Source organism: Taurulus bubalis (assembly GCF_910589615.1).
Source record: "Taurulus bubalis genome assembly, chromosome: 7".
NCBI classification, from domain to species: Eukaryota; Metazoa; Chordata; class Actinopteri; order Perciformes; family Cottidae; genus Taurulus; species Taurulus bubalis.
In genome coordinates, this window is record NC_136595.1 from 9,489,923 (window position 1) to 9,513,037 (window position 23,115).

The following is a 23,115-nucleotide window of genomic DNA, read 5'->3' on the forward strand; positions in this document are numbered from 1 at the left end:
ATTTCCCGCTGAAAGCTATATGTGCTGGAACTACACACAGTGAGCGCAGACAAGAATGAAGACGGTGATGAATGCTTGGGGCCGGGGTGGAAGATACTGGACGGGGTCCCATGCAGTTAGTGAGAGGGATGGGTTTTGTTTTAGGAGCATCACTTACAGATCACATGCCTGCTGAGCTGCTGTTTTCACAGAGAGGCAGACCTCAAGCCCTCACCCCCTGAAATGGGAGGAAAACACACTGATCCATGCTCTGCTTATTACTCATCCTATTTTTGGCAGGCTGTTTTACCCTCAGAGGGGTTCTGGCCCCTGCGACATGTTGTTTTGAGTAATTTTCCACTGTTTCATTGAAACATGTTTCTCTGACAAATTTCTTAAAGCAACGGCCCCATTCCACGACTGTTTTGAACAGGTTGGTTTATGTTCCATGTGTGCACATAACAGCAGGAACCGTGTGAGCTATTACAAAGACGCCGACTCTATTGCGACGGCCATGTTAAAGCATGGACAAATGGCCACAGCATAATACTATTCTGTTTACAGTTCCTATATCAATTACAGCTGGGATATGGCCAGTTCTCCTCGCACACAGCCAAGGTCCTGTCTGCATTTGTATAAACCAATTCTTCTCATCTTTTTCTTGGACACACAGAGCACCGCTCTTTACAGGGCAGCTTCTCCTGTCTCGTGTAAAAGCAGTCCACGAAACAAGTCCCACCCAGTGGGACACACCAGTGAGTTTGTAATGCAAAAAGTCTCCAATAAAAGCTCCTCAGCTGCTGCCCTCTTAGTCATCACTGTTAAACCAACTGTGCTAATCCCACAAGTGTGACTTTTATTACGCCATGCAGCATTTACGGCGGGCAGTCTATTTGTTGTTTTGTATATTGCAAGTAAACGAACGACACGGCCCATCTTGCAGCAGATAATCATTTCCCAGCACAGCAATGACGTGTATACAAGCTGAGCCACTGCTGTGTTACATAACTCTGAGAAAGTAGCAAACATTTTAATCAGGTCGGGGTCATGGTGACAACAGCCCGGTCTCCTAGAAATGATGTTCCCACACAACGAAACTGCATTGTAAATTACGCTCAGTTGGAGGGAAGCATATTTTGACGTGGATTATGTTCTCTTTTGACTAGAATAACAGATACGTTTAAAATTATTCTGTGGCCCGCTTAGGGAGGAGGCCGGGCTGTTTGATTGATCAAGAACACAGGGCTTTTACCCAGTAGACTGCTGTTCGCAGCCTATGTATGACAAGGTCGTTGTGTCGTAAGAATTTGCTTTTTGTTTCAATTCACGACCACATGATTTCAAAAGTATCACATCACATTAAACGCTAGTAGGACTTTTAGGCCCCCTTTGTTTGTGTCACGCTCCTAAAAACAATTAATCCTACATTGCCCATAAAGCAACTGACTGTAAAAGCATCTTTTGATAAGCCCTCTTTAACACCCACGGAGTTAAAATTCTCGCTTGGCACTACAGGCGTTCGTTCTGTTATGATTTGTTTCAAAGCCAATATAACCCTGATACATTCGCCAGACTAGACAAAATACCTCTAGTCACAAAGCACATTATGAAACTGCTCTTACAAGCCGAGTAGTACTCTCCATGACGAGTTAGGTGAGTTTCATGAATAAAATTGGTGTAGTGTCCCTTTATGTTGTCATTTTGGAGGGGAAAAAGTGGAGATTGTTAGAGAAAAAAACATCAGAGATTCGACAATTTCTGTCAGCCTTTTTCACCACGTTTTCAAAATCAGCCTCTAAAGAATTTATGACATTGTTCTTCTTGTTAAGCATGTTTTGAATAAAAATGTGATGCCAACATTCCTGATTAAACATGAGACGAAATCTCATTCCTGCACAAAAGAAGTAATTAGTGACCAAAAAAATAACACCGCCACCGCGACTGCAGAGCAAAAGTGCAAGAGCCAAACCAAAGCTGCAGAGGAATCTGGGTCAGAGCCATTTGACGGATTTGTCGTTCAGCCACGCTCCTCCGTTTACAAAAGGAAAAACTACAGCGTGGCAGTCTGGAACAAGGTCGCAGCGGTGTTGGAAAAATGCAAGGCCTTCCAAAAAAGGGAACAAACTCAGGGGCCCGGTCGTGAAGCCATCATCTTAGGAATCGTGGGCCAGCATGTTGTTAAGTCGAATTTCATGTGCCTTTTCAGAGATAAACTACTCCGACTGTTTTGTTCAGGTCTTCGAAATTATGAGACACACAAAGTCAAGGGCGTGTACGAAATGCAATAACCACTCCAGAACAGACCCGAGTCAAGACCACCCAATGGACGTTGCAGCAGATGCAAATTTATTTAGTAGAAATCTTTTGGAGATCCATACAATGATAGTACAGCAGGAAATCACAATCCCCTCTGTTAAACCGTTGGGCGGCCAAAGTGAAAAACATTTCTATGTTGTTGGCTAAAAACCTCAGAGCAAACCCAGAGTCTGAGACGAGGAGGCACTTAGACTGTTGTGTCCATGATTTCGGAAAATGACAATCAATCTGCTCTCCTCAAAGCATTTCCAGACACAATACACTCAGAGAAAGATTTCTTTTGCAACAGACATTGGTTAAATTAATGAAAACTGGACATGAACTGAATTAGTGTCTAGAAGTAGGGAGCATCTTTCTCTAGTGTACTGACAGAATATTAAGAGGTACTTGATTAGAGGATTCATTATTAGTCCATCTAACTAATTCTCCAGCTATATTGGCAGGGCTGCTGACTAACCCCCTGGTCGGTCAGTGAGGTCAGTAGTGGGGGAAAGAGGTTCGTTCCAGTGATGAGATGCTTCACAGACCTTTAACACCGATCTGAAACCAGACTTGCTGTTAAATTCTTTGTGGTTAACTCGGTTCAGTTCCAAAGTGCAGATACAAGCTCGCTCCGACATCTCATCTACAGCTTGGCTTTTCCCGGCTGCAGCTGCAGGCTCTGAAGCTTCATGGCCAGTCCCATGTTCCCTGTGATCTTCAGCTTCCCCTGGAAAAATGCCTAAAAGTCAGAGAGGGTGAAAGAAGAAAAGAAGAGAAGAAAAAACGTCAGCCAGGCGGTTGTGGATCCGATGCACGGTTCGGTCTGTATTGGGACAACGTGCTGCTAGTTTTAAGAGTTACCGTGAGAGATTAACTCAACCCAGGGAAAGTGGGGCAGCGGCAACAAACAGCTTATGAAATGTCAGAAAACTGCATGGCACACAGGGTGGGTAGAGTAAGAGGGAAATCATGTTAGTGGACTGGAGTGCAGGAGGTAATAAATGTACTCTTAGATTCTGAGAATATTTGATTCTCAGAAGTAAGATATTTTTGTGCGAATGGAACAACTGACATTTTTTATTTTGCTTTTGTATTAAAAACATCACGCATCAAAGGGCAACTGGTCCAAATGTCTAAAGGACGAGGGATAAAGCGGCAGAGAAACGGTGTTCTTGGAGCAGACAAAGCTGTTCCTTCATTACTAGAAGACAGTGCAGTGACAGGGACTCCTGATGCATGTAATCACGGTAAATGGCTGTGGACTGCTGGCAGGCGGGGGTTGTCGTCACGTCACTCTTCCAGTACGAATGACCTTGGTGTGCCTCATGAATCACTGCTGTTGCGCAGAACAATTCAAAGTTGGAAAACACAGCATGGAGATCAAGAGAGAGCTGCGACTTAGGAGATAAGATTCCTCACGGAAAAGATGTGTATATGCAATTACTGCAGAAAAGAAAAATGGAGATTACCAATTGGTACCAATTGCAAGAATGTTTCTCACTCCTGCTAAAATTATTACATTGGCACTCACTGTGTAAGTTCAGGCTCATCTAGAAGGAATAGCTAGCGTCATTTTTATAGTCAACAAATCCCATGAAAAGACAAAAACAGACAATGCATCTTCCATTACCCGTTTGTGGAAAACAGCTTTAAATGCAAATATGTAGTTTCATTTTCTTAAAAGGCAGACCAATTTCCAAAAACACATTGGCTCTTTTATCAACATTACAATAAATAGTGCATTTGCTGGAGACTACTTTCAGCTGCAGATTTCCACAATGAAACACAAGTGAGAGCGTCTTTAGCTTCTGTACAGTGAAACTGAATATGTGAGCGCTGTATAGTCACAAGAGAGATTTAAATCAGATTTGATTGGACCGCTAAAAAGTGGGTGGGTTTTAGAGTTTAGGGCGATACGTAGCTACAGAGGACTGTTGCCGCCGCCCCAACTGTTGTGATATAAGGATGACGACAATGGTAACTTTTTGTTCCTGTGTGTCACAAGAGCGTCCGGCCTCCCTCCATGTTGCCTTAGCTCACCGGTGGAAAAGGGGCAAAGTTGCCTTTGAGTAATTCAGACCTCAGCCACATTGCATTTTAAATTAAATGTTTTTGCCCAGTGATATCCACACACACTCAGATAAATTTTGCAAAACTTTTGTCTAAATGTTGTCTTAATTATGGCAGAAGCGTGGAGATTGGATTTGTTCGTGGTGAGCGAAGCTCGAGGCGATATAAGTGAAGGACCTAAGGCTATTTTACCACCCAGTCTGCTCTTTGCTAATCTCCGGTCCCAGGAGAATCCAGGTCGGTGTTCACATCTTATAGAGACCTTCCTCCATCATGGCATCTTGATGTGCACTTGACGGGCTGACCACAGGACAGAGCGCAGGACTCCTGCGGGACGAGGGGAGGCGAACACGCTTTACATCAAATGGGACATTTTTATTGTTACCCGAGTGAGGGTAACGACTGAGCGGGCGCTGTACCTGGCCGCTGTGGTGAAGAGGGAGCAAAGCCGGAAGGCAAAGCTCTCAATTAACCAGTCTATCTACATCCGACCCTCACCTATGGCCGTGAGCTTTGGGTAGTGACCAAAAGAATGAGATCGTGGCCAAAATGAGGCTGGGCTCAGCACTAGAGTTGGGGTGAGGAGCTCCGACATCCGGAGGGAGCTTGGAGTAGAGCAGCTGAGGAGACTCTGGCGTCTGACCAGGATGCCTACTGGGCGTCTCGTCTACCTTTTGAGGTTTTCCAGGCACGTCTACCATCTGAGTAGACCCCTGAACATGCAGGATAGATTACATATCTCATCTGGCCTGGGAACACCTTGGGGTTCCCCAGGAGGAGCTGGAAAAGGTTGCTAGGGCGAGGGACCCTAGCGCTGACCCTAGGCTACATTTTATTTATCTATTTATTGGTTTACTGGCCACCATGTGAGCAAATTAATTTTAAGTTTGTATGGGCTGTCACTGTATTTTATTTGATGCGATTATTACAAATGTTGTAGCCATTTTCGTTTCAATAAAAAGGAAAATCCTTGTAGTCCAATTTTGTCCTCATCTCTCATTAGACTATAATAGCAAAGTGAAATAAAAGTAAATAATGGCCGCGAGTTTGACAGCTTGTTCCGTTGTTGTCGTCCCCACACCTCCCCGGGGCTCAGAATGGCCTCATTCAGGGCACGTTGTGGGTGAGACGGTACAATATAAATACTCCCACGCCCTTGAGAAGAAAAAAAGTAAAATGATAAACTTGTGCCGCCTCTGAAACAGAATCTCCACATGGACACGAGTCCACCTCAACCGCACAGAGATTGAATACTCACAGTCTGTGGGTTTATCTTCCCGGTCATCATGGCCAACAAGTCTGTATCTGACATGGAAATGGTGCAGTCGGCTTTCTTAGCTGCAGGGCAGAGACACGCATGGCTCAGTCAAAAACAGGGACATGCATCGTAGGGATATCTATTCAGTAACTTGCAGGTTTTGTTGAGGCAAAAACGAATGTAAACATCTAATAAATGATATACAGATTAAGCAGAAAGACACCCTGTGCAGACCTTGAACTTTAAATCTCCACTCACAGTTGAATATTAACCAGATACATGTGTTTATAGCGTTCCCACTGTCACACAAGACATAAGAAAGGCCCGATATCGTTTACCTGCGTCATTGTGAACGCAGCCTTTGCCGTTCTTCACGTCCACAAACCAAGTTGCCTCCTGTCCATTTGGGCCGTCCTTTACTTTGAAGGCAAACACTCCCCCGATCTTTTTCACAAACTGCTCCCCTTCCTGTTCAAAGTACACAGAACTTTTACACACAGTAAAACCCACAGCATCTGTATTGTATGTAAACTAAGTATTCACTACCTATATTATTTACAGGCTCATTGTCACTGAGCTAAGCAGGCTATATAATATTCCTTCCATCCTTTTATATGTATCACTATATGTATTCCAGGACCATTTCTATGAAAAACATTTCAAATTGCTTCAGTTATTGGTCTTTATAACCACATGTTTGCAACACGTTAAATATCTGTGTATGAATGCATAGGACCATGTTTATGGAAAATGTACAGAATGTGAACCAAAAAAAAAAGACCTATTTTCACATTTGTCTTATTTCCCCACTGGTGAGGCTAAGAAAAAGATTTGTGTGAGCAAGAAAACATGGATGTAAAAAAAAATGTAGGCTTGAAATTGTAAATTAACACAGGAAGGAAAATGCAACAAACATGTTGACCTGAAGATACACAATTTGTTTATTGAGAAGCACCAAATAAACTAGAAAACACACTTGTGTTTATCAGGATCACTCTCCAGCTGAATATATACCAAATAACAAAAGGTAGGGAATATTACTCTAAATCTGCCTAGACAACTGGGATCCAATTAGAAACAGAAAAATCCACTTCCATCTCAACATTTAACTAAAATGTAAAAACAAAAGTGGGACAACAGATTCTCTCACTAAATATAAGCTCTGCATCTAAAAACTTCCATCTGTTTGTCCGATCAGTCCCTGAGATATTACACTAAGCCGTGCCTCTAAGTATCCCGCCTGCTCCGCTCTCGCCAATTTCTCATTGATGGCAAATCCCATTCATTACAAAGACAGCACTGCCGGCGAGCTCAAGATGAATCTGGTGTGATTGAGGTCATCCAAAGGTGACTGCTTGAAAACACTGACTTTTGGAGGAAACCATTTGTCTGATGGATTCAAAATGAAATGACAGTTTAGGAAGTGATTTAAAATGTTCCACCAAGGGGCTTAAGGCCCCTGTAGGAGTACGGCACAGACTGCACGTCTGTCTGTCCTGGGAGAGGGTTCCCTCCGTTGTTTATTTTCATTTATCCATTTGTTCCCTATTAAAGGCTTTTTGTTCTTATCCGAATCGAGGGTCTAAAGACAGAAGGTGTTGTATGAGGTCCAGCATGTAAAGCCCAAATATAAATTACATTATACTTAATTTATTTAATAAATCAAATGAACTTGTCTTAGAAACACAGTATATGTTTAGATGGATTGATAAATGTGTATGCAAATCTATATGTTTAAAAAATTACTTAAAACAAAACTATTGAGCTGCCTTTTTAATGAACCACTGAAATGAAAGTCGAAGAGTATACACAGCCCTCACAGGGGATAATAGTATAAGGTCCCGGGTCTGAGATGAACAACATTGGCAGCTATTGTAAGTCATGTAATTACCTCCTGGAGCTTCTTGTTGATCTCCTGGAACACAGCATGTGCCTTGAACCCCTCCAGTCCATCACTAGCACTGGTGTTAATGGCTTTAATCCTAGACAGGGGGAAGGCAAAGGCAAGGTTATGAGATTGAGCAGGTACGGTGAGCAATAACACACAACAAAGGTGGTGAAAGCACAGAAACATAACGTTATATGGTGGCCAAGGAAAAAAACAACCATTGATCAAACCTTCATTTTAATGCTTATTTTGTACATCTTGTACACGCTTGCCACTGGATCTCAGTAACCTTAACATCATGTGTTCATCCATGTCAAAATCCAGATCTTTATACGTAAACACCACCCACCAGTCACATACTCTTAGGGGACTCAACAAAAAAACACACAAACCCCACCCAATTATCACTTCCACAAAAAAATGGATAAAAAGGTGCACCAGAGACTGCAGCCTCCACTGCCTGGTTCATCGTCGGTTACATCCAGGATGTCACCATCTTCTTTCTGCCCCCGTCATCTCGCTCGTTGAGCTAACACTGCACCACACCGACAGCTCGAGACCAGGTAACTAGTGGTACAATAATGCACCTCCACGTTACGTTACCTGGCTAGCATGCTGCAACCACGTCAGCTAAAGCCTCGCAGTCACGTATGAGAGACCCAGTTAAGGGACTTCGACGTACGTTAACGTAACCATGGAAACGTTAGCCGTCTGATTGACATTTAGCGTTTATTGTCCACTAAGTTAATACAACGAGGGTGACCTCGGTGTACCATTCAAATACGAGTCACTCGACGTGTCTCGATACAACCATTCACCGTGCCGTACTCTTACCTGGGTGTCTTTGTTTCGTGCATGTTGCTGTGGCGGAAACGTTCAGGTAATGGTGGGTTTGTCACAGGTTTAACAGACCAAACTGAAGTGAGGCTAGTCAAAAGCTAGCTTGCACTTTGGCTGCTGTTTGCGAACTAAACTTCCTTGTTTCTTCTCTCTGTCACTGATCTTCAGACTCGACGTGTCGATGCCAGATAACCCAGAGGAACCACGAACAGCCCGAAATATCTGTCAACTCGAAAAACATTACGTTATATACACTATACACTTTTAGCCCAGACACAAAAAAAATGTATGTATTAGCCTACATAACACTACGGAAGCGCATTGCATTCACTGGATAAAAAAAATAGACCCCTTTTCTCGTAATTACGAGATCCTGATCTCGTTATTACGACATCCTGATCTCGTAATTACGACATCCTAATCTCGTAATTACGAGAAAAGATAAAGAAAAAGGAAACGTCTCTGAGAGTTTAAAGTATTGTAATAGTTTGTTCCTTTTTTTTGTCCTTTATTTTAGTCCGTTTTGTTACTGCAGTCGGTGCATTTCCGGTTGCGCTCTTATTTTGAAGGTACAAAAAACGGAAGTTGTTAGTAAGAAACGGGCAGAAAGGAAAAGTTGCCATAACAACGGAAAACAGTGATAAAAAGGTTACGGATGTATTAGTTTAGCACCTGGTTGATATGGGCACAAGGTTTGCACTTGTTCAAGTTCATTTTTTGAGAAATTATTGTTTTAGATTGTTACGTTTTTTGTCTGTGTCAGAGCTTAAGCTAACCAACTGCTATTTTCGTTTTTCTTCATAGTTCTTACGGTGAATTCAATAAACCTTTACGAACCATCACTTAAAGACTCCAGACAATAATTCTGCCGGGGATGCTACAGTGACTCAAAGAACTGTGCGGCAACTGTTAAAAATTCTAGATCCCCAAGGAGTAGCTAAGGCAACGGAACCGTCTAAGAAGACGCCTGTACACACACATGCATACAGACGCCTGTACACATACATGCCATACAGTGGACAGTATGGCACCTTTCGTAATCAGGTCAGGATGTCGTAATTACGAGATCAGGATGTTGTAATTACGAGAAAAGGGGTCTATTTTTTTTTTTTATCCAGCTGCAATGCGCTTCCGTATAACACACAACCAAACATGTTTCACTTGTATTGTTTATGTTTTACATTGCAGTCAGGCATTGACGTCCATTCATTTCTGTTTTGAAAATGTAATGAAGACGCTCTGAAACCTGCTTGAGTTTAACCCATCAAAAGAAAACTACATTTGTTTGAGCTGGTGCAGTTCAATGTTGTCCCAACAAAAAGACCATAAGAAGAGTAATAAATAAATAAATAAAATAGTAAATAAAAAAGGGGACACACATTTTTTTTTTTGGCCTATATTTTTTGTTGTCTGCGGTTGCCCCCCTTGCATGTTGGTTTAAATGTATTTTGCCAATTTAGGAAAATGTACATGTGCAATTGTTGAATAAAGATTTAAAAAATAAAACAAAAGTAGATGCAGTTCAAATCAATCCTGATTCCTGACCATATCCATATGCACTGAAATTGTATAACCCCATAATGTAACAGACAAATGTTGATGTAGACCTGTGGTGGATTACACAACTGAATTATACGTTTTAAGAGTCTGCAGAAAAAATTAAGCATACATTCAACAGTTGTATTGAAGGAGTTAACACTTGCAGACAGTTAGTTCCTATAGAGGAAGGAGAGGTACTGATTTAATTTCTGTGCTCATTTCACAGCCACGTCAGTGAATCTGAGTAAGCATTTTTGTAAAAAAATCAAGCAAATAATATGCCTATGCACCCTAGTGTATGAGCTATATTGTTCACACTTATACAGTATCGCTAATGGCTCTGTTAAAAAAGGTTTAAGTAGAAATGGGGGAGGAGGTTTACTGTGTTGTCTGCCTTTCAGAGAGTGCTATGACCTATATCCATGGTTGAAATTTAGCAAAAGCAAAGCAGTGATGCTGTCCCAAAAATGTCTTATCACATACATCTTGCATTCGAGTTGAATAATCGATGCAAAAACATGCAACTCTTGTAACTAAGAAGAGTGTTCCCACAATGTTCTGTGGGATCATTCTAAATGATACAGACTGATAAAATGTGATGAGGTAAGCATCTATATCCACACGTGCAAAACTGTTGGATATGATCCAATCAGACAGCCAGATGACAATTTAAATGTGCTGATTTCTGTTGTCTACAAAGGCTATGCAAAGAGGGTAGATCTGTAAATGGCACTGCATTCAATGGACACAGCACGAATGGAGGCCGACAACAGAACAAATCTCACCAGTTGTGCACCTAACTCTTTTTCTGCGTGCCCGTGCGTGCGTGTGCGTGTGCGTGTGTGTGTGTGTGTGTGTGTGTGTGTGAGGTTTAGCACAGCTTTGTGATCTCAATATACAAATCAGGAAAACACTGCACTCTGCTGGCCACAAGACCACAAAGTAATATATTAGAAATGGATGGTTCACAGCAAGTGAGCCACCAGCTGAAGTGTAAACCTTTTTCTGCACAGCGCTTCAAGCATCTTGCAAATATTAAGATTTTAACCCGTCTGGTGTTTCCTTATCATTTTCAGTGTTTCGTTTAGTGCACAATGTCCCAACCTTGACCATGTCAACATAGTTCCCCCTCTCCTGTGCTCACTACCCTGGTAATGTTGACACCCTTTTGAGTTTGATATATAGATCCCTCCATTTATTTCCCATCTCAGTCCAACCTCTCTTGCCCCTTTCGGTTTACTTGGTCTTCTACTCTACTTACTATCTCCTAATTATGACTTAACTATCTTATAATTTCGATTTAGTATCTCATAATTATGACTTAGCATCTCGTAATTATGAGATAATAAGTCGAAATGATGAGATAGTATCTCATAATTATGAGTTACAGGATCTTAGTTTTCTTATTACAGTGGCAGGAACGGGCTTCCATAACATACAGTGTATCTTGACGGCTAAGAAGACTGTAAAGTTAGGACTGAGTCTGAGTCTGACAGCACCATGTCTGTTGTCTTCCACCCATCTGAGTGAAACCAACACTGCCACTATCTCCACTTTGTAAACCTCAACTATTGGATCTTCTATTGTTGAATCCAATTACTTTTGATTCTGGGGCCCATTGACCAGCGCTTTCTTTAACCCCGCCCCCGGCTCTAAGGTCAGTCCAGCCTCCTTGGTCAAAGGAAGGAAAATAACTCTTGAAATGGCGATAAGTGCAACTCGAAAGTTGTAAACCCACTGTTTGGCCACTTTATAAAATTAGCATGAAAGCCAGGCGCACTTGCTGGGGTTCGGCTGTAACTAGAGTATAACGATTAGGCTCGTTCGAGATGAGCCAGTTCTGCGCAGAATCGATCGGCGGCGATCGGCGCGCAATGCATGCCGGTTAGATTTGTGTCCGATTTGGTCCCGACTTGCTCTGACGTCATGCACACGTGATCAACGATACTCTCACGAGACCAAGCCGGCTGTCGATTTCAGAGTCAGTCGCCGCAGTTGCTCTCAAACGACTGCGTGGCCCAGTGCATGATGGGAAACGCCTGGCTCTCGCCACATCAGAGAACTGATTGGCTCTTAGATCTGACAGCAAACACCACGTGTTGTACAAAATCCATATTTTATGTGTAGTTTTAATACTTAACCCTCGATTATTGACTATTCGTCTCATGTTTAATCTAAAAACACATCTTGTGTGGTTGATAATACAAAATCGTATTTTCATAACACATATCTAAACCAGTAGTAATGTATTTCACAGGCAGACATAAAAAGACCAAACGATGCAGCTACACACACATTTCTACATAAATATATATTTACAAACACATATGAATAAATCCAAACGTGATCTGTAAACTACAAGTAGACAAAAGTCCGGAACTAACAGGAAGTCATTTTTTTCTGTGACTTCCTGTGTCTACTTTGAAGGCAGCTGAAAACTGTCCGACTTGATCGCAGGTTATTGTCAACGCCTCCTGCTGCGGCCGCCTGCTCTCGTCTGGATTCCAGGCGAGGCGCAGCTCTAACGAACGAGCCTAAAACTCTGAGCTGTCACCTTCAAACGTTACCGCTCCAGCTACACTGCGCATGTGCAACAGGTTACACCCTACTCGGTAGGTAGGCGTAGAAGAAGAAGTCACGTGACCTGTTTGGCTAGCTAAGCTTCCGGGGTTGTTCGTATTTGTTTATTTCTGCTCTAATTTAACATTTTAATATACATGTCAGCTAATGCTGGTTGCAAATGTTGGCTAGGTGAGCTGTAACGCGGATCTCCCTTTAGTTTTTTCTTACTTCCGTTGGCTTCAGCCGGTGTGCTTTACGTTACGTCGTCAATAACCCAGGAGGCATTCAGTCTGCTAACAGCACCATGGCCAGTCCGCTTCCAATGCAATGCGTTGCCTCTCTGAGGAAATCCGGGATTTATTTAAGAACTGCTGCTCTGGGCATCAATAAGCGACACTACAGCAGCAAGAAGGAGTCTTCAAACGAGTATTTGAGTCAAAGTGTTGTGCCATCGATGCATTACCAGAAGAGTTTACCCAGGTAAGAAAACAAATGTCACATTTATCAGACGCATTTTTCACATTACTCTAACGTAAACATTTCATCCATTTCATAAACATTTCATCCAACATATTGGGTCTAGTTTAAATCTGAACTACCCTGGAAATGGCCGGTGGATGTAGCAAGGTGTTCACAGTTAATACTGAATGTAGGTGAAAGTGCACCCTTGATTAGAGGTGGATGACCACTAGGGGGCCGTGGCATGACATCTCATAATCACTGAACTGTTAAGAGGCTACATTTAGTCACTCATTGTTTTTTGATTAGATTACCCATACCAAAGCTGGAGGATACTGTCAGGAAGTATCTAGCTGCCCAGAGGCCTCTGTTGGATGATGACCAGTTCAAGTAAGTTTTCAGAGAGGAAAGTTAACCTTATATTAAGATTATTTGAAAAGTACAGGTCAATACTAACTACATGAATCTTACTTGCAACAATCCTCAGAACAACAGAGAAAATTGCACAGGATTTCCAGAACGGTGTGGGGAAACAGCTGCATGAGGACCTGGTAGCTCAGGACAAGAACAATAAACACACAAGCTACATCTCAGGTGAGTGTGTCATTCTGACACTTACCACTCTAATATTGAGCATCTGAAATGCATACAATCATAAATGAATTTGTTATATCATTTGTTTTCTCTCAGGACCATGGTTTGACATGTATCTGTCGGCTCGCGACTCTGTGGTGCTGAACTTCAACCCCTTCATGTCCTTCAATCCTGACCCTAAGACAGAGTACAATGACCAGCTTGTGCGGGCGACCAATGTGGTGTGTTCAGCAGTGCGCTTCATGAAAACACTGAGAGCCGGATTACTAGAGCCAGAGATTTTTCACCTCAACCCGGCAAAGAGCAACACAGACGGCTTCAAAAGGTTCATCCGCTGGGTCCCGTCTTCACTTTCTTGGTATGGAGCTTACATGGTGAATGCTTACCCCCTGGACATGTCTCAGTACTTTCGCCTCTTCAACTCAACTCGCATCCCCAAGAGGGGGAGAGATGAGCTCTTCACCGACGAGAAAGCGCGACATCTCCTTGTTATGAGGAAAGGTAACATGTATGTGTTTGACGTTGTAGACAGGGATGGGAATTTGGTGAAGCCTGCAGAGATTCAGTCCCACTTGAAGCACATTTTGTCCGACCCAACGCCAGCGGCTGCCTTTCCTCTCGGGATCCTGACCAGTGAGAACAGGGATGTGTGGGCCGGGCTGAGAGACAAGCTGATAGCTGCTGGAAACGCAGAGGATTTACGGAGTGTTGACAGCGCCCTTTTCTGTCTCAGCCTGGACGATGAAAGCATGAGGGACCACATCCACATCTCCCACAACATGCTGCACGGCGACGGCTGCAACCGGTGGTTTGACAAGTCCTTCACAGTCATTCTGACCAAAGATGGACAGGCAGCCATCAATTTTGAGCACTCCTGGGGTGACGGTGTAGCTGTACTTCGAGTTCAAAATGAGATCTTCAAAGACACAACTGAGCGGCCGCTGGTAAACCCGGGCTCTGCTGCTGCTGCTGTGGATTCAGCCTCTGCTGTGCGCAGACTAAAGTTCAACCTGGACAGCGAGCTGGAGAATGGCATCAGAAGAGCCAAAGAGAACTTTGACTCAACTGTATCGACACTCACTATTGATGCCATGGAGTTCAAGAAAGGTGGCAAGACACAGTTAAAGAAGAGCAAAATAAGTCCAGATGCTGTAGCCCAGCTGGCTTTTCAGATGGGTTTCCTGAGGCAGTATGGACAGACAGTAGCAACATATGAGTCCTGTAGCACTGCAGCATTCAGGCATGGCCGCACAGAAACCATCCGGCCAGCCACCACACACACAAAACGATGTGCACACGCCTTTGTTCTCCAGCCAGGACAACACAGTGTGGAGCAACTACAGGCCATGCTGAGTGAATGCTCTAAATATCATGGGCAGCTCACCAAAGAAGCAGCTATGGGTGTGTATCAGACATTTCTACATTTCTATGAAGGATTAAAACTTGTGAATGATTCGAAGTTGTTCTGCAAACAAAAATAGTTTGGGGCCCTGAATTATTTTTACTTGTAGTCATTACACTGACAAGATAGTCTTTCCCTGTTGGTAATATAATAGGTTGTTAGGTCATTTATTAAGAGGGATTTATATCTAGACCTAATATATTCTGATGACTGGGTTGCACCGTATGTGCCCAAAATAATCTATAAATGAGCTTTTTCAGACAAAACTGGTCTTCTGTACTAACCACTTCTTTTATTTTTCTGACTAGGACAAGGTTTTGACCGTCACCTGTTTGCCCTGCGATACCTGGCCAATTCAAAGAGCGAGCCTCTGCACAGCCTTTACACAGAACCAGCTTACGCTGCCATCAACCACAACATCCTATCCACAAGCACCCTCACCAGTCCAGCTGTGAATCTTGGTGGCTTTGCCCCAGTGGTGCCTGATGGCTTTGGTGTTGGCTACGGTGTCCATGACGACTGGATCGGCTGCAATGTATCCAGCTACCCGACACGCAACGTCCATGAATTCCTGCAGTGTGTCCACAAGTCCTTAGAGGACATTTTCACTGTTCTGGAAGGAAAGTCACTCGGCTAAGAAACACAAGTCTTTAGCATTAAAACATTTAGATTTTATGGTGGTGATTGGGACTTTAAATATGTTCTTTAAAGAGGTTCTTTAAATCTTAAACTGTGGACACATACCATGAGATTTATTGTAGAATAAAAAAACTAATTGAACCTAAAATACTGGAAAAATGAACTTTCCACTGAAACAGATTTAATCATCTGGCTTTGAAAGACTTCAGTCTGTTAAGTCAGCAGTGCACTTTAGCCTGATTTAAATCGTTAGCTGAGATTTTGTTTTAGGGTTACATGATACAGTGACAGGTTACACGATTCAGAGTGCTGGTAATATTATTCATGCAGCAGGGCTTTGCAGATGAACTGCTCTGCAATACAGATTAGAGTATGACGTCAGCTTCTGTGCTTTTTCAAAATGTGAATTTAACAAAGCAGTTGCTGATTGTCACTAATTCCTCATTGATCTGTTTGAATGTATTTGGAAATAAAAATATAACTACTAGCTCCATTATTTCATAAATGTTTGTTGATTAATACCGTTTAGTAAAACACTTTCTTTGAATATGATAGAATATATACTATAACATGTTTATTAAAGGTTAAGTCAAAATGTTGATACCAGCAAAGGACACTTGTATTGAAGTATTACAAGTAGCACATTTCTTTATGAGTAAGGAAATACACTCAACACGTGTGGCACGTATGACTTGATGTTAACAAGCATAAACAGCTGCTAACTGCAAATTATTATTATTATATTATGTCATCATTGTTTGGCAGTCGGCACTGCTTTGCTGCTTTTTACAACTTCATATGCATAGACAGGAGTGTTTGTGTGTTTGTGTGTGTGTGTGTATAATATACATCCCCAATCATATAGTATGTCACTGTCACGTTCCCTGACAAAGACCAGCAGATGAGGGGAGTAACAATGTAAATAACCCACTATTTCACAGTAGTCATAATTGAACTCAAAACACCACAATATGAAACACACCAATGTTTAGATGTTTCATCTACAAATGAGCACCATTTGTTCCAATAAAGCATATCCTGTATTTTACCACCCACGTTAGTTTTGGGATAATAGAAACTGATATGAATATGACACGCAGCAATAAATTCATTATTTTGAAGTCGAAGCACAAACTCAAAGTCAGGTTTAGACTGTTAACTGTAAATATCTGGATTAATGAGGACTATTCCAGTCTTGCTGCTTTTCATTTTCTGAAAGCTTTTGATCAATAACTTGAAATGTAAAATATAAATGCTGTTGCGTTGAGTCTAAATTTAATTTGATTAAAATCCTCCTTTGTTTAAAGGTCAGTGTAATTAACATTCACTAAGATTTATTTATATTTAATTGAAACTTTATTTATCCAGGATAATCCTATTGAGATTTACAATCTCTTTTACAAGGGGGTCCTGTTCAAGATGACAGTGAACACAAAAAACGCAAACACCAAAATAAAGACCATGTATTACTTACAAATGCAGAGCATGAGTCTATTTCCTAAATCATAGACAACGTAAATCACAACATTCAACTAAATTCATTATCGCACGGTCAAAAACTGTTTGCTTCTGGCCAGTCAGCAAGTAACCCTCCTGATTATATTAACCTCTTGCCTCTTTGACAGCGGCACTACGCCCCCAAGTGGTGGGAGGTTTAACACAATAAAACAATAACAAAATGGCTCTTACAAGTACTATATACTTTTATCTTAACATGACGAAATGTGAACAAGTGTTTTAAATTGTTTAGGCTACCCATTCCAAAGCTGGATGATACTGTCAGGAGGTATTTAGCTACCCAGAGACCTCTGTTGGATGATGACCAGTTCAGGTAAGTTTTTATAAGGAGGATCAACCTTTATGATGTAATTATTTTAAACATTAGGGTCTCTATTAAGTACTTGAATCTTACCTGCAACAATCTAGACTGTGAATCCTCAGAACAACAGAGAAAATTGCACAGGATTTCCAGAACGGTGTGGGGAAACAGCTGCAGGAGGAACTGGTAGCTCAGGACAAGAACAATAAACACACAAGCTACATCTCAGGTGAGTGTGTCATTCTGACACTTTACCCTGAAATGGAGCATCTCAAATCGTGGTTCACAGCTAAACTCACAGCTCATTTCAGACCGGGGACATGGACATGTTTAAAGAGTCAAAATACAGGTTTAACAAGGCGGTGGGAGATGCTAAATAACAGTATTCTGATCTGAGAAACTGCTGACTCTGCTTCTGTCTGTAGAGTCTCAGACAGATCAACTAAAAGCCCAAAGCCCCCCCACTGCATGAATGACCTCCGCGTGGCAAACGACCTGAAGGAGTTTTACGGTTGCTCTGAAAGACAATGGGACAGTCCTTACCTCATCCCCCAACGCTGCCATCATCCCGTCTCTGCTGCAGGACAAGCTCTCACACCTGCACTTGCCCGACTCCACCTGCAAGTGGATCCCAGACTTCCTGACTGGGATCCTGGATCTTCCTTTACGAAAGGAAAGGAGATTATTCTGCCCCACAATTCCTTGCAGCGGCAACATTTCAAGTGACGCACCATTCGGCTGTTCACGAGAACAAATGTTTATGACCGTCAAATGCAGATCATGTAACTAACCGTTGCCATAACTTGGAAATTAGCTTTGAATAATCTGTTAAACCTGCTGGCAAACTACGAATATTACATTGCTGAAAAGTGATCAAACTGACGCATTTGATCTGCTCTCTGGTGTTGTACGGCAGCCTCAGCCCTCATTCTTTGATTTGACTTCAGTTACAGATGAAACCCAAGCTTTGATCAAAGTTTGGGTGGTACCAACAACCATGACATGTTCAAAGTCACTTAAACCCCCATTCTAATGCTTGGCTTTAACTTGAGCAAGTCGTCTTTACCACATCTAGATGAACAGATGTGCCTAATAAAGTGGCCGGTGAGTGTGTATATATAACATATAGACTAGTTTTAGTTTTACATTATACAGTGAGAGATACACAATTCAGAGCGCTGATAATATTTGCCGTTTGTCCATCAAAATTGTCGTCACTGTCATTTGCCTTATGGATGAGTTTAAATACAACTTTGAAATAAAACCTAATTTAATCCCATTTGCTCTTATTCCAGTCATGTTTTTGTTGCAAGAACAATCTTCATTTAGAATTTATATTTTACTTGAGCCTATCTATACACTAGAATATAATATAGAACATATACTATAACATTCATTAAAGGTTAAGCCATGTTGTTGATAGCAGCAAAAGACACTTGCAATGAAATATCACGAGTAGTTTAGACACGTAGTAAATTTCTCACCCTTTATTTAAAATAAAAAAAGTTCCACTCAAAGCAAATGTACAAATGCAGTAGTACAACAACAGACACATTATCTAAATCAATTAAAACAAGCAAAATCCACATTTAGATAGGCTTGATCTTGAAGTGTAGGCCGATGAGACTGAATACAAGACATTTCAGATCTTGCACCAGGTAATAGAACACGCGAAGACCTTCAGGGTCCCTGGAACACAATGCAATTTCAAAAGTTAAGCCCTTGTGTCACCAACAAATATACAGCGTCTACTTTTCTCACAACTGGACAAATTACTCACTTTGACTGGTTGACGTCAATCAAGGAGCCAATTTTGGAAGTTGTGAATGAAATGTGCTCGTCCCCAATGACAATCTCCAGTTCCTGTGAAAATGAGGACAAAGGCAGGCAAATGTTGAAAAACCATGTTGAAAATAACAACTGACTGATTGATCCAATATCAAAAGCTGGCCTCTTCCGCATGCACTTTAAAAAGTTGTGACCCTATTTAAGAGAAATATCAGGTCATAACAAAAAACGTTTCTATTGAGGTTGGAAAACCTGACGGGTCAAAGAATGCATTGTTAAAAATAAACCAAAATACAAAACTGGAGAGAACATGGCTAAACATGCAAAAATAAAATCGGGCCACCGATGTTGAATTAAGTCACAAACCTGTCTGCCAACTCTGTCGGGAGGTGGCCACAGAGCATCATCTTCCTTGGTGATCTCACTGTCGTCAATGATTCTCTTCAGCTCCTCCATCACACTTTTGTGTACGTATGCCTGGGTACGCAGAGCAAAGATGGACAGAAGGTGGTCAATGTGTGGAGCTGGGCCGTACATTTATAAACACATATGATCCGAGAAGATACTACAGATAAGGTCTGAGATACTGATTATCTTCATATCAAAATCTGAAATGTTGGGTTGTATATACTGTGTTTTGACTTCGCAACAATTAATCCCACTGCTTGGCTAACCATCACTATCAAGCCCCTTCATGAATGACCACAACACCCTTAAGTTACAGACAATACAGCATGAAAGCACTTTTTAAAAAAATCATATAATTCAGTCAAAGACGTGCTTATGCTGACGACGCCATGACACGGCGTCAATGGACGAGAACGAAAGAAACCCAAACAGCATGGACCGCGCATGATTCGGTTTGCACAGTAACTTGTTTATAAACACGAACTTACCTCTTTCCTGATCATGACGTCATTCTTGTAGTTGCTGTTGTTTGCGTATCTCAGTTTACCTGCAAGAAAAACATTCAATTTACAGTTAGACAAAAGGGAAACAATGCAACACTTAAAACAAAACTCAGTTTGTTACCATCCCTCCAGGCCACATGGCGCTCAAACGCTCAGCGGATATATTATACACAAATACTACTGCATTTGTAATAAATATGTCTTGCAATATTACTTCAGGCAAGACAATAACCATTTGCAATAAAGTTGTGCAATACAGGTGAAACAAAAATGCTCCATTTGGGGCTCGCAGCTCGTCTCGACAGGCTGCGGCCTACACATTACCGGGTCGGACGTTAGCTACACGCAGCTAGCGCGTTCGCATTACCGTTTACCGCCAAACTTTACTTACCGTCGGGTCTGAATTCAAATTCCAGAAACTCGTGTCCAAACTTTCCTTTGTGCCCGACATAATATCTCAGATAGAAGTCACTTGTGGACATCTTGACTCTCCAGAAAGTACTCTCCTTAGAAAAGTCCGCGGAACAAAACTCAAATAGCAAGAAGCCCTGTGCTTTGCAACCCACGTACGCATGCGTAGGAGGAGGCGGGTTGTTAAACCCCGTGCGCTGTCTCTCAGGAGGTTCTTACTATACTGTACACATACTCGGTATCTCTGAAATTGATGGATATCCAATTTCCCCATTCAACCCCCTTCTTAAAAATGGCAAAATCTCCAATTATCCCTTTTATTTTATTTAGTCAGATAACTTGTGGACCTAAATTCCCTCTCTAGGGGGAGGTTCTGCATGGAAAAGACACTACTCAGGGATTAGAATCATATTCTTGCCAAGGGTCGTCGCATATTACTGACGTCATCACTTCCCTCACCAAGAAACGACCCGCACACGTGTGGTGGTTGTCATCAATTTGTCTCCATGGCAGGCTCCTTTTCTCTTGAGCTTGAGGATTTGTTGAATCCTTTGCCTAAATTTGCGGATCCGGAAGATGACCACGACGAGACGACCAAAGCCAAAGTGGTAGAAAGATTCGACGAGGACGAGGATGAAGATGAAAATGCGGTCGGCCTCAGTAACCTGCGGAAGCACAACACAACCCTGCTCTCAGAAACGGACCGACGGTACGTGGGGAAGACCGTGTCTCGTAAACAGCTGCTGATGGATATTGAGGCATCTGATGAGGATGATGATGATAATGAGGAGGAGGAGGACAACATAGAAGCGCTAGAAGAAGAATCTTTGGGGGATGAGGGAGATGATGATGATGAAGAAAATGATGATGATGATGAAGATGAGGAGTTGGTGGGCAGTGATGCTAAACTGCCATCTAAGCCAAAGGGTGCAGACATGATCCTTCCTCAGGGAGTGGACTTTCACAAACTGACAGAGGGCATGGATGACCTGGGTGTGAGTGAAGATGATGACGGTGGCGAGGAGGAGAGCGAGGGCAGCGACGAAGATGATGACGACGATGAAGACGACGGCGTAAATGAGGGAGTGGTCCGCACATTTTCTCAAGATAAGGTAGACAAGGAGGTTGAGAAAGGGAAGGCTGTGAAGCAGCAGCTGGCCCTGTGGGACCAACTGCTCGAGGGTCGAATCAAAATCCAGAAAGTGCTGGTGACCGCCAACCAGCTTCCACAGACGCCGACCTTCCCAGAGTTCAAGAGGAGGGGTGGAGATGAACTTGCGGGGGAGCTGAAGAACACCCACAAAGCTCTGAAAGCCCTTCAGAGATCCCTGCTGGAGCTGCATGACCAGCTGCTGTACCAGAATGCAGACACGAGAGCCATCGCTCTGGGCGAGGCCGAAGCGCAGGATGAGGATGAGGAGATCAACAGTGACGAGATGGAGGATGAAGAGGCGTCCCCGCGGGAGGGTGGAGCGCCTAAACGGAAACTGGAGATGGCAGAGTATCCGGACTTCATGGCCAAGCGCTTTGCCGCTTTCCAGCCTTACCGCAACGTCACGTTGCAGAAGTGGCACGACAAAACCAGACTGATTATGGGCAAAGGCAGCAAGGGTTTCGGGGCGTTCGACAGAAACATATTGACCCAGGTGGAGCAGGTGCTGATGGACAATGAGAGGCTGGTGCGGCGCACACAGACCCGGCGCTCCGAATACAGGGTCCTGGGGAAGAAGGAGGCCGCTGCTCTCGCGTCTGAAACCGTCCCCGAAGAGGGAGAGGAGCTGGAGCAACAGCTGAAAGCGAACACGCATCTAAATGATCTGGACGAGAACATATTCGACGACGACGATTTCTACCACCAGCTGCTCCGAGAGCTGATCGAGCGCAGGACGAATGCGGCGGACCCCAATGACCAGGTCGCTATGGGCAGGCAGTGGCTGGCCATCCAGAAGCTGCGCAGCAAGATCAAGAAGAAGGTAGATACCAAAGCCAGCAAGGGGCGCAAGGTCCGATTCCACATCCACAGCAAGCTGGTCAATTTCATGGCTCCCGTCGACCACAGCTCAGTGAGTGACGAGGCACGCAGCGAAGTGTACCGTGGCCTCTTTGGTCAGAACTCCGCAGTCAGGGCGTGATGTGTCGGAGGTACTCGTGAAGAGCACACGGGATGTAAAACAAAGCAGTGCCTTTTTTCACAAACCTCAAATGATGCTGAGCAGCAGTTTGTGCATGGGACAGAGACCGGGCCTGCTCTTTGTGCAAATGCATAAGTTCAGTGGATTTGAAGAGGGGAAAACAAATTAATGTATCAATGTTTCTTCTGTCACCAAGTCTCCTATGATTCAAGTAAAATGTGTGCATTGTATACCTTTTTTCTTTTATATAAATGGTGAACTGTCCTAATGTATATTCTGTGCCCCAATTCCATACAAACTGTATATGGTATACTGTTCTTAGTAACGCACTGTTTTTCCAGTTAGCATACAAGAAATCCACATGCTTCACAGTTTTGTATGAACAGAGAATGATGCAATACGTGCGTTGTAAAACTGCAATTTCAGAGTGGAACTGGCAATAAACTTCAAAGAAAAGGCAAAATTATTTTCCACCAAAAAAGTTGTTTTGCGAGATGTTTCACAATACATCCGAAATTAAAACTAT

At 42.7% G+C, this 23,115-nt stretch overlaps 4 protein-coding genes across 4 annotated transcripts; 2 read left to right on the forward strand and 2 right to left on the reverse strand.

Annotated features, from left to right (window-relative positions):
• Positions 1–2,308: 2,308 nt before the first annotated feature.
• scp2b (sterol carrier protein 2b) lies at positions 2,309–8,468 on the reverse strand. The gene is made up of 5 exons (XM_079220958.1): positions 8,328–8,468; positions 7,497–7,587; positions 5,944–6,073; positions 5,606–5,685; positions 2,309–3,016 (listed from the first exon to the last, which is right to left on the reverse strand). The coding sequence occupies exons 1-5, from the start codon at positions 8,348–8,350 to the stop codon at positions 2,921–2,923; spliced, it is 420 nt and encodes a 139-aa protein (XP_079077084.1). The 5' UTR covers positions 8,351–8,468; the 3' UTR covers positions 2,309–2,920.
• Positions 8,469–12,738: 4,270 nt separating this feature from the next.
• Positions 12,739–16,021, forward strand: LOC306738587 (carnitine O-palmitoyltransferase 2, mitochondrial-like; the record flags this gene model as incomplete). Its single annotated transcript, XM_079220463.1, has 5 exons — positions 12,739–12,914; positions 13,203–13,283; positions 13,381–13,487; positions 13,584–14,888; positions 15,198–16,021. 5 exons carry the CDS (start codon positions 12,739–12,741, stop codon positions 15,524–15,526), a joined length of 1,998 nt encoding a protein of 665 aa, XP_079076589.1. The 3' UTR covers positions 15,527–16,021.
• A 2,804-nt stretch (positions 16,022–18,825) lies between these two features.
• magoh (mago homolog, exon junction complex subunit) lies at positions 18,826–20,596 on the reverse strand. Its single transcript, XM_079221119.1, has 5 exons — positions 20,438–20,596; positions 20,032–20,090; positions 19,502–19,612; positions 19,128–19,210; positions 18,826–19,036 (listed from the first exon to the last, which is right to left on the reverse strand). Exons 1-5 carry the CDS (start codon positions 20,526–20,528, stop codon positions 18,937–18,939), a joined length of 444 nt encoding a protein of 147 aa, XP_079077245.1. The 5' UTR covers positions 20,529–20,596; the 3' UTR covers positions 18,826–18,936.
• A 367-nt stretch (positions 20,597–20,963) lies between these two features.
• On the forward strand, positions 20,964–23,115 carry aatf (apoptosis antagonizing transcription factor; the record flags this gene model as incomplete). The annotated part of the gene is made up of 1 exon (XM_079220743.1): positions 20,964–23,115. One exon carries the CDS (start codon positions 20,964–20,966, stop codon positions 22,587–22,589), a length of 1,626 nt encoding a protein of 541 aa, XP_079076869.1. The 3' UTR covers positions 22,590–23,115.

Excerpts from the sequence above, each read along its gene's own strand:
- scp2b (XM_079220958.1), bottom strand. The coding sequence starts at position 8,350 with ATGCACGAAACAAAGACACCCAG. Across the intron at positions 5,686-5,943 it reads CTGCGTTCACAATGACGCAG|CTAAGAAAGCCGACTGCACC; the intron begins GTAAACGATATC and ends TCTGCCCTGCAG. Across the intron at positions 3,017-5,605 it reads GGAAGATAAACCCACAGACT|GCATTTTTCCAGGGGAAGCT; the intron begins GTGAGTATTCAA and ends TCTGACTTTTAG.
- magoh (XM_079221119.1), bottom strand. The coding sequence starts at position 20,528 with ATGTCCACAAGTGACTTCTATCTGAGATATTATGTCGGGCACAAAGGA. Across the intron at positions 19,613-20,031 it reads ACGTCATGATCAGGAAAGAG|GCATACGTACACAAAAGTGT; the intron begins GTAAGTTCGTGT and ends CTGCGTACCCAG. Across the intron at positions 19,211-19,501 it reads CCGACAGAGTTGGCAGACAG|GAACTGGAGATTGTCATTGG; the intron begins GTTTGTGACTTA and ends TCATTTTCACAG.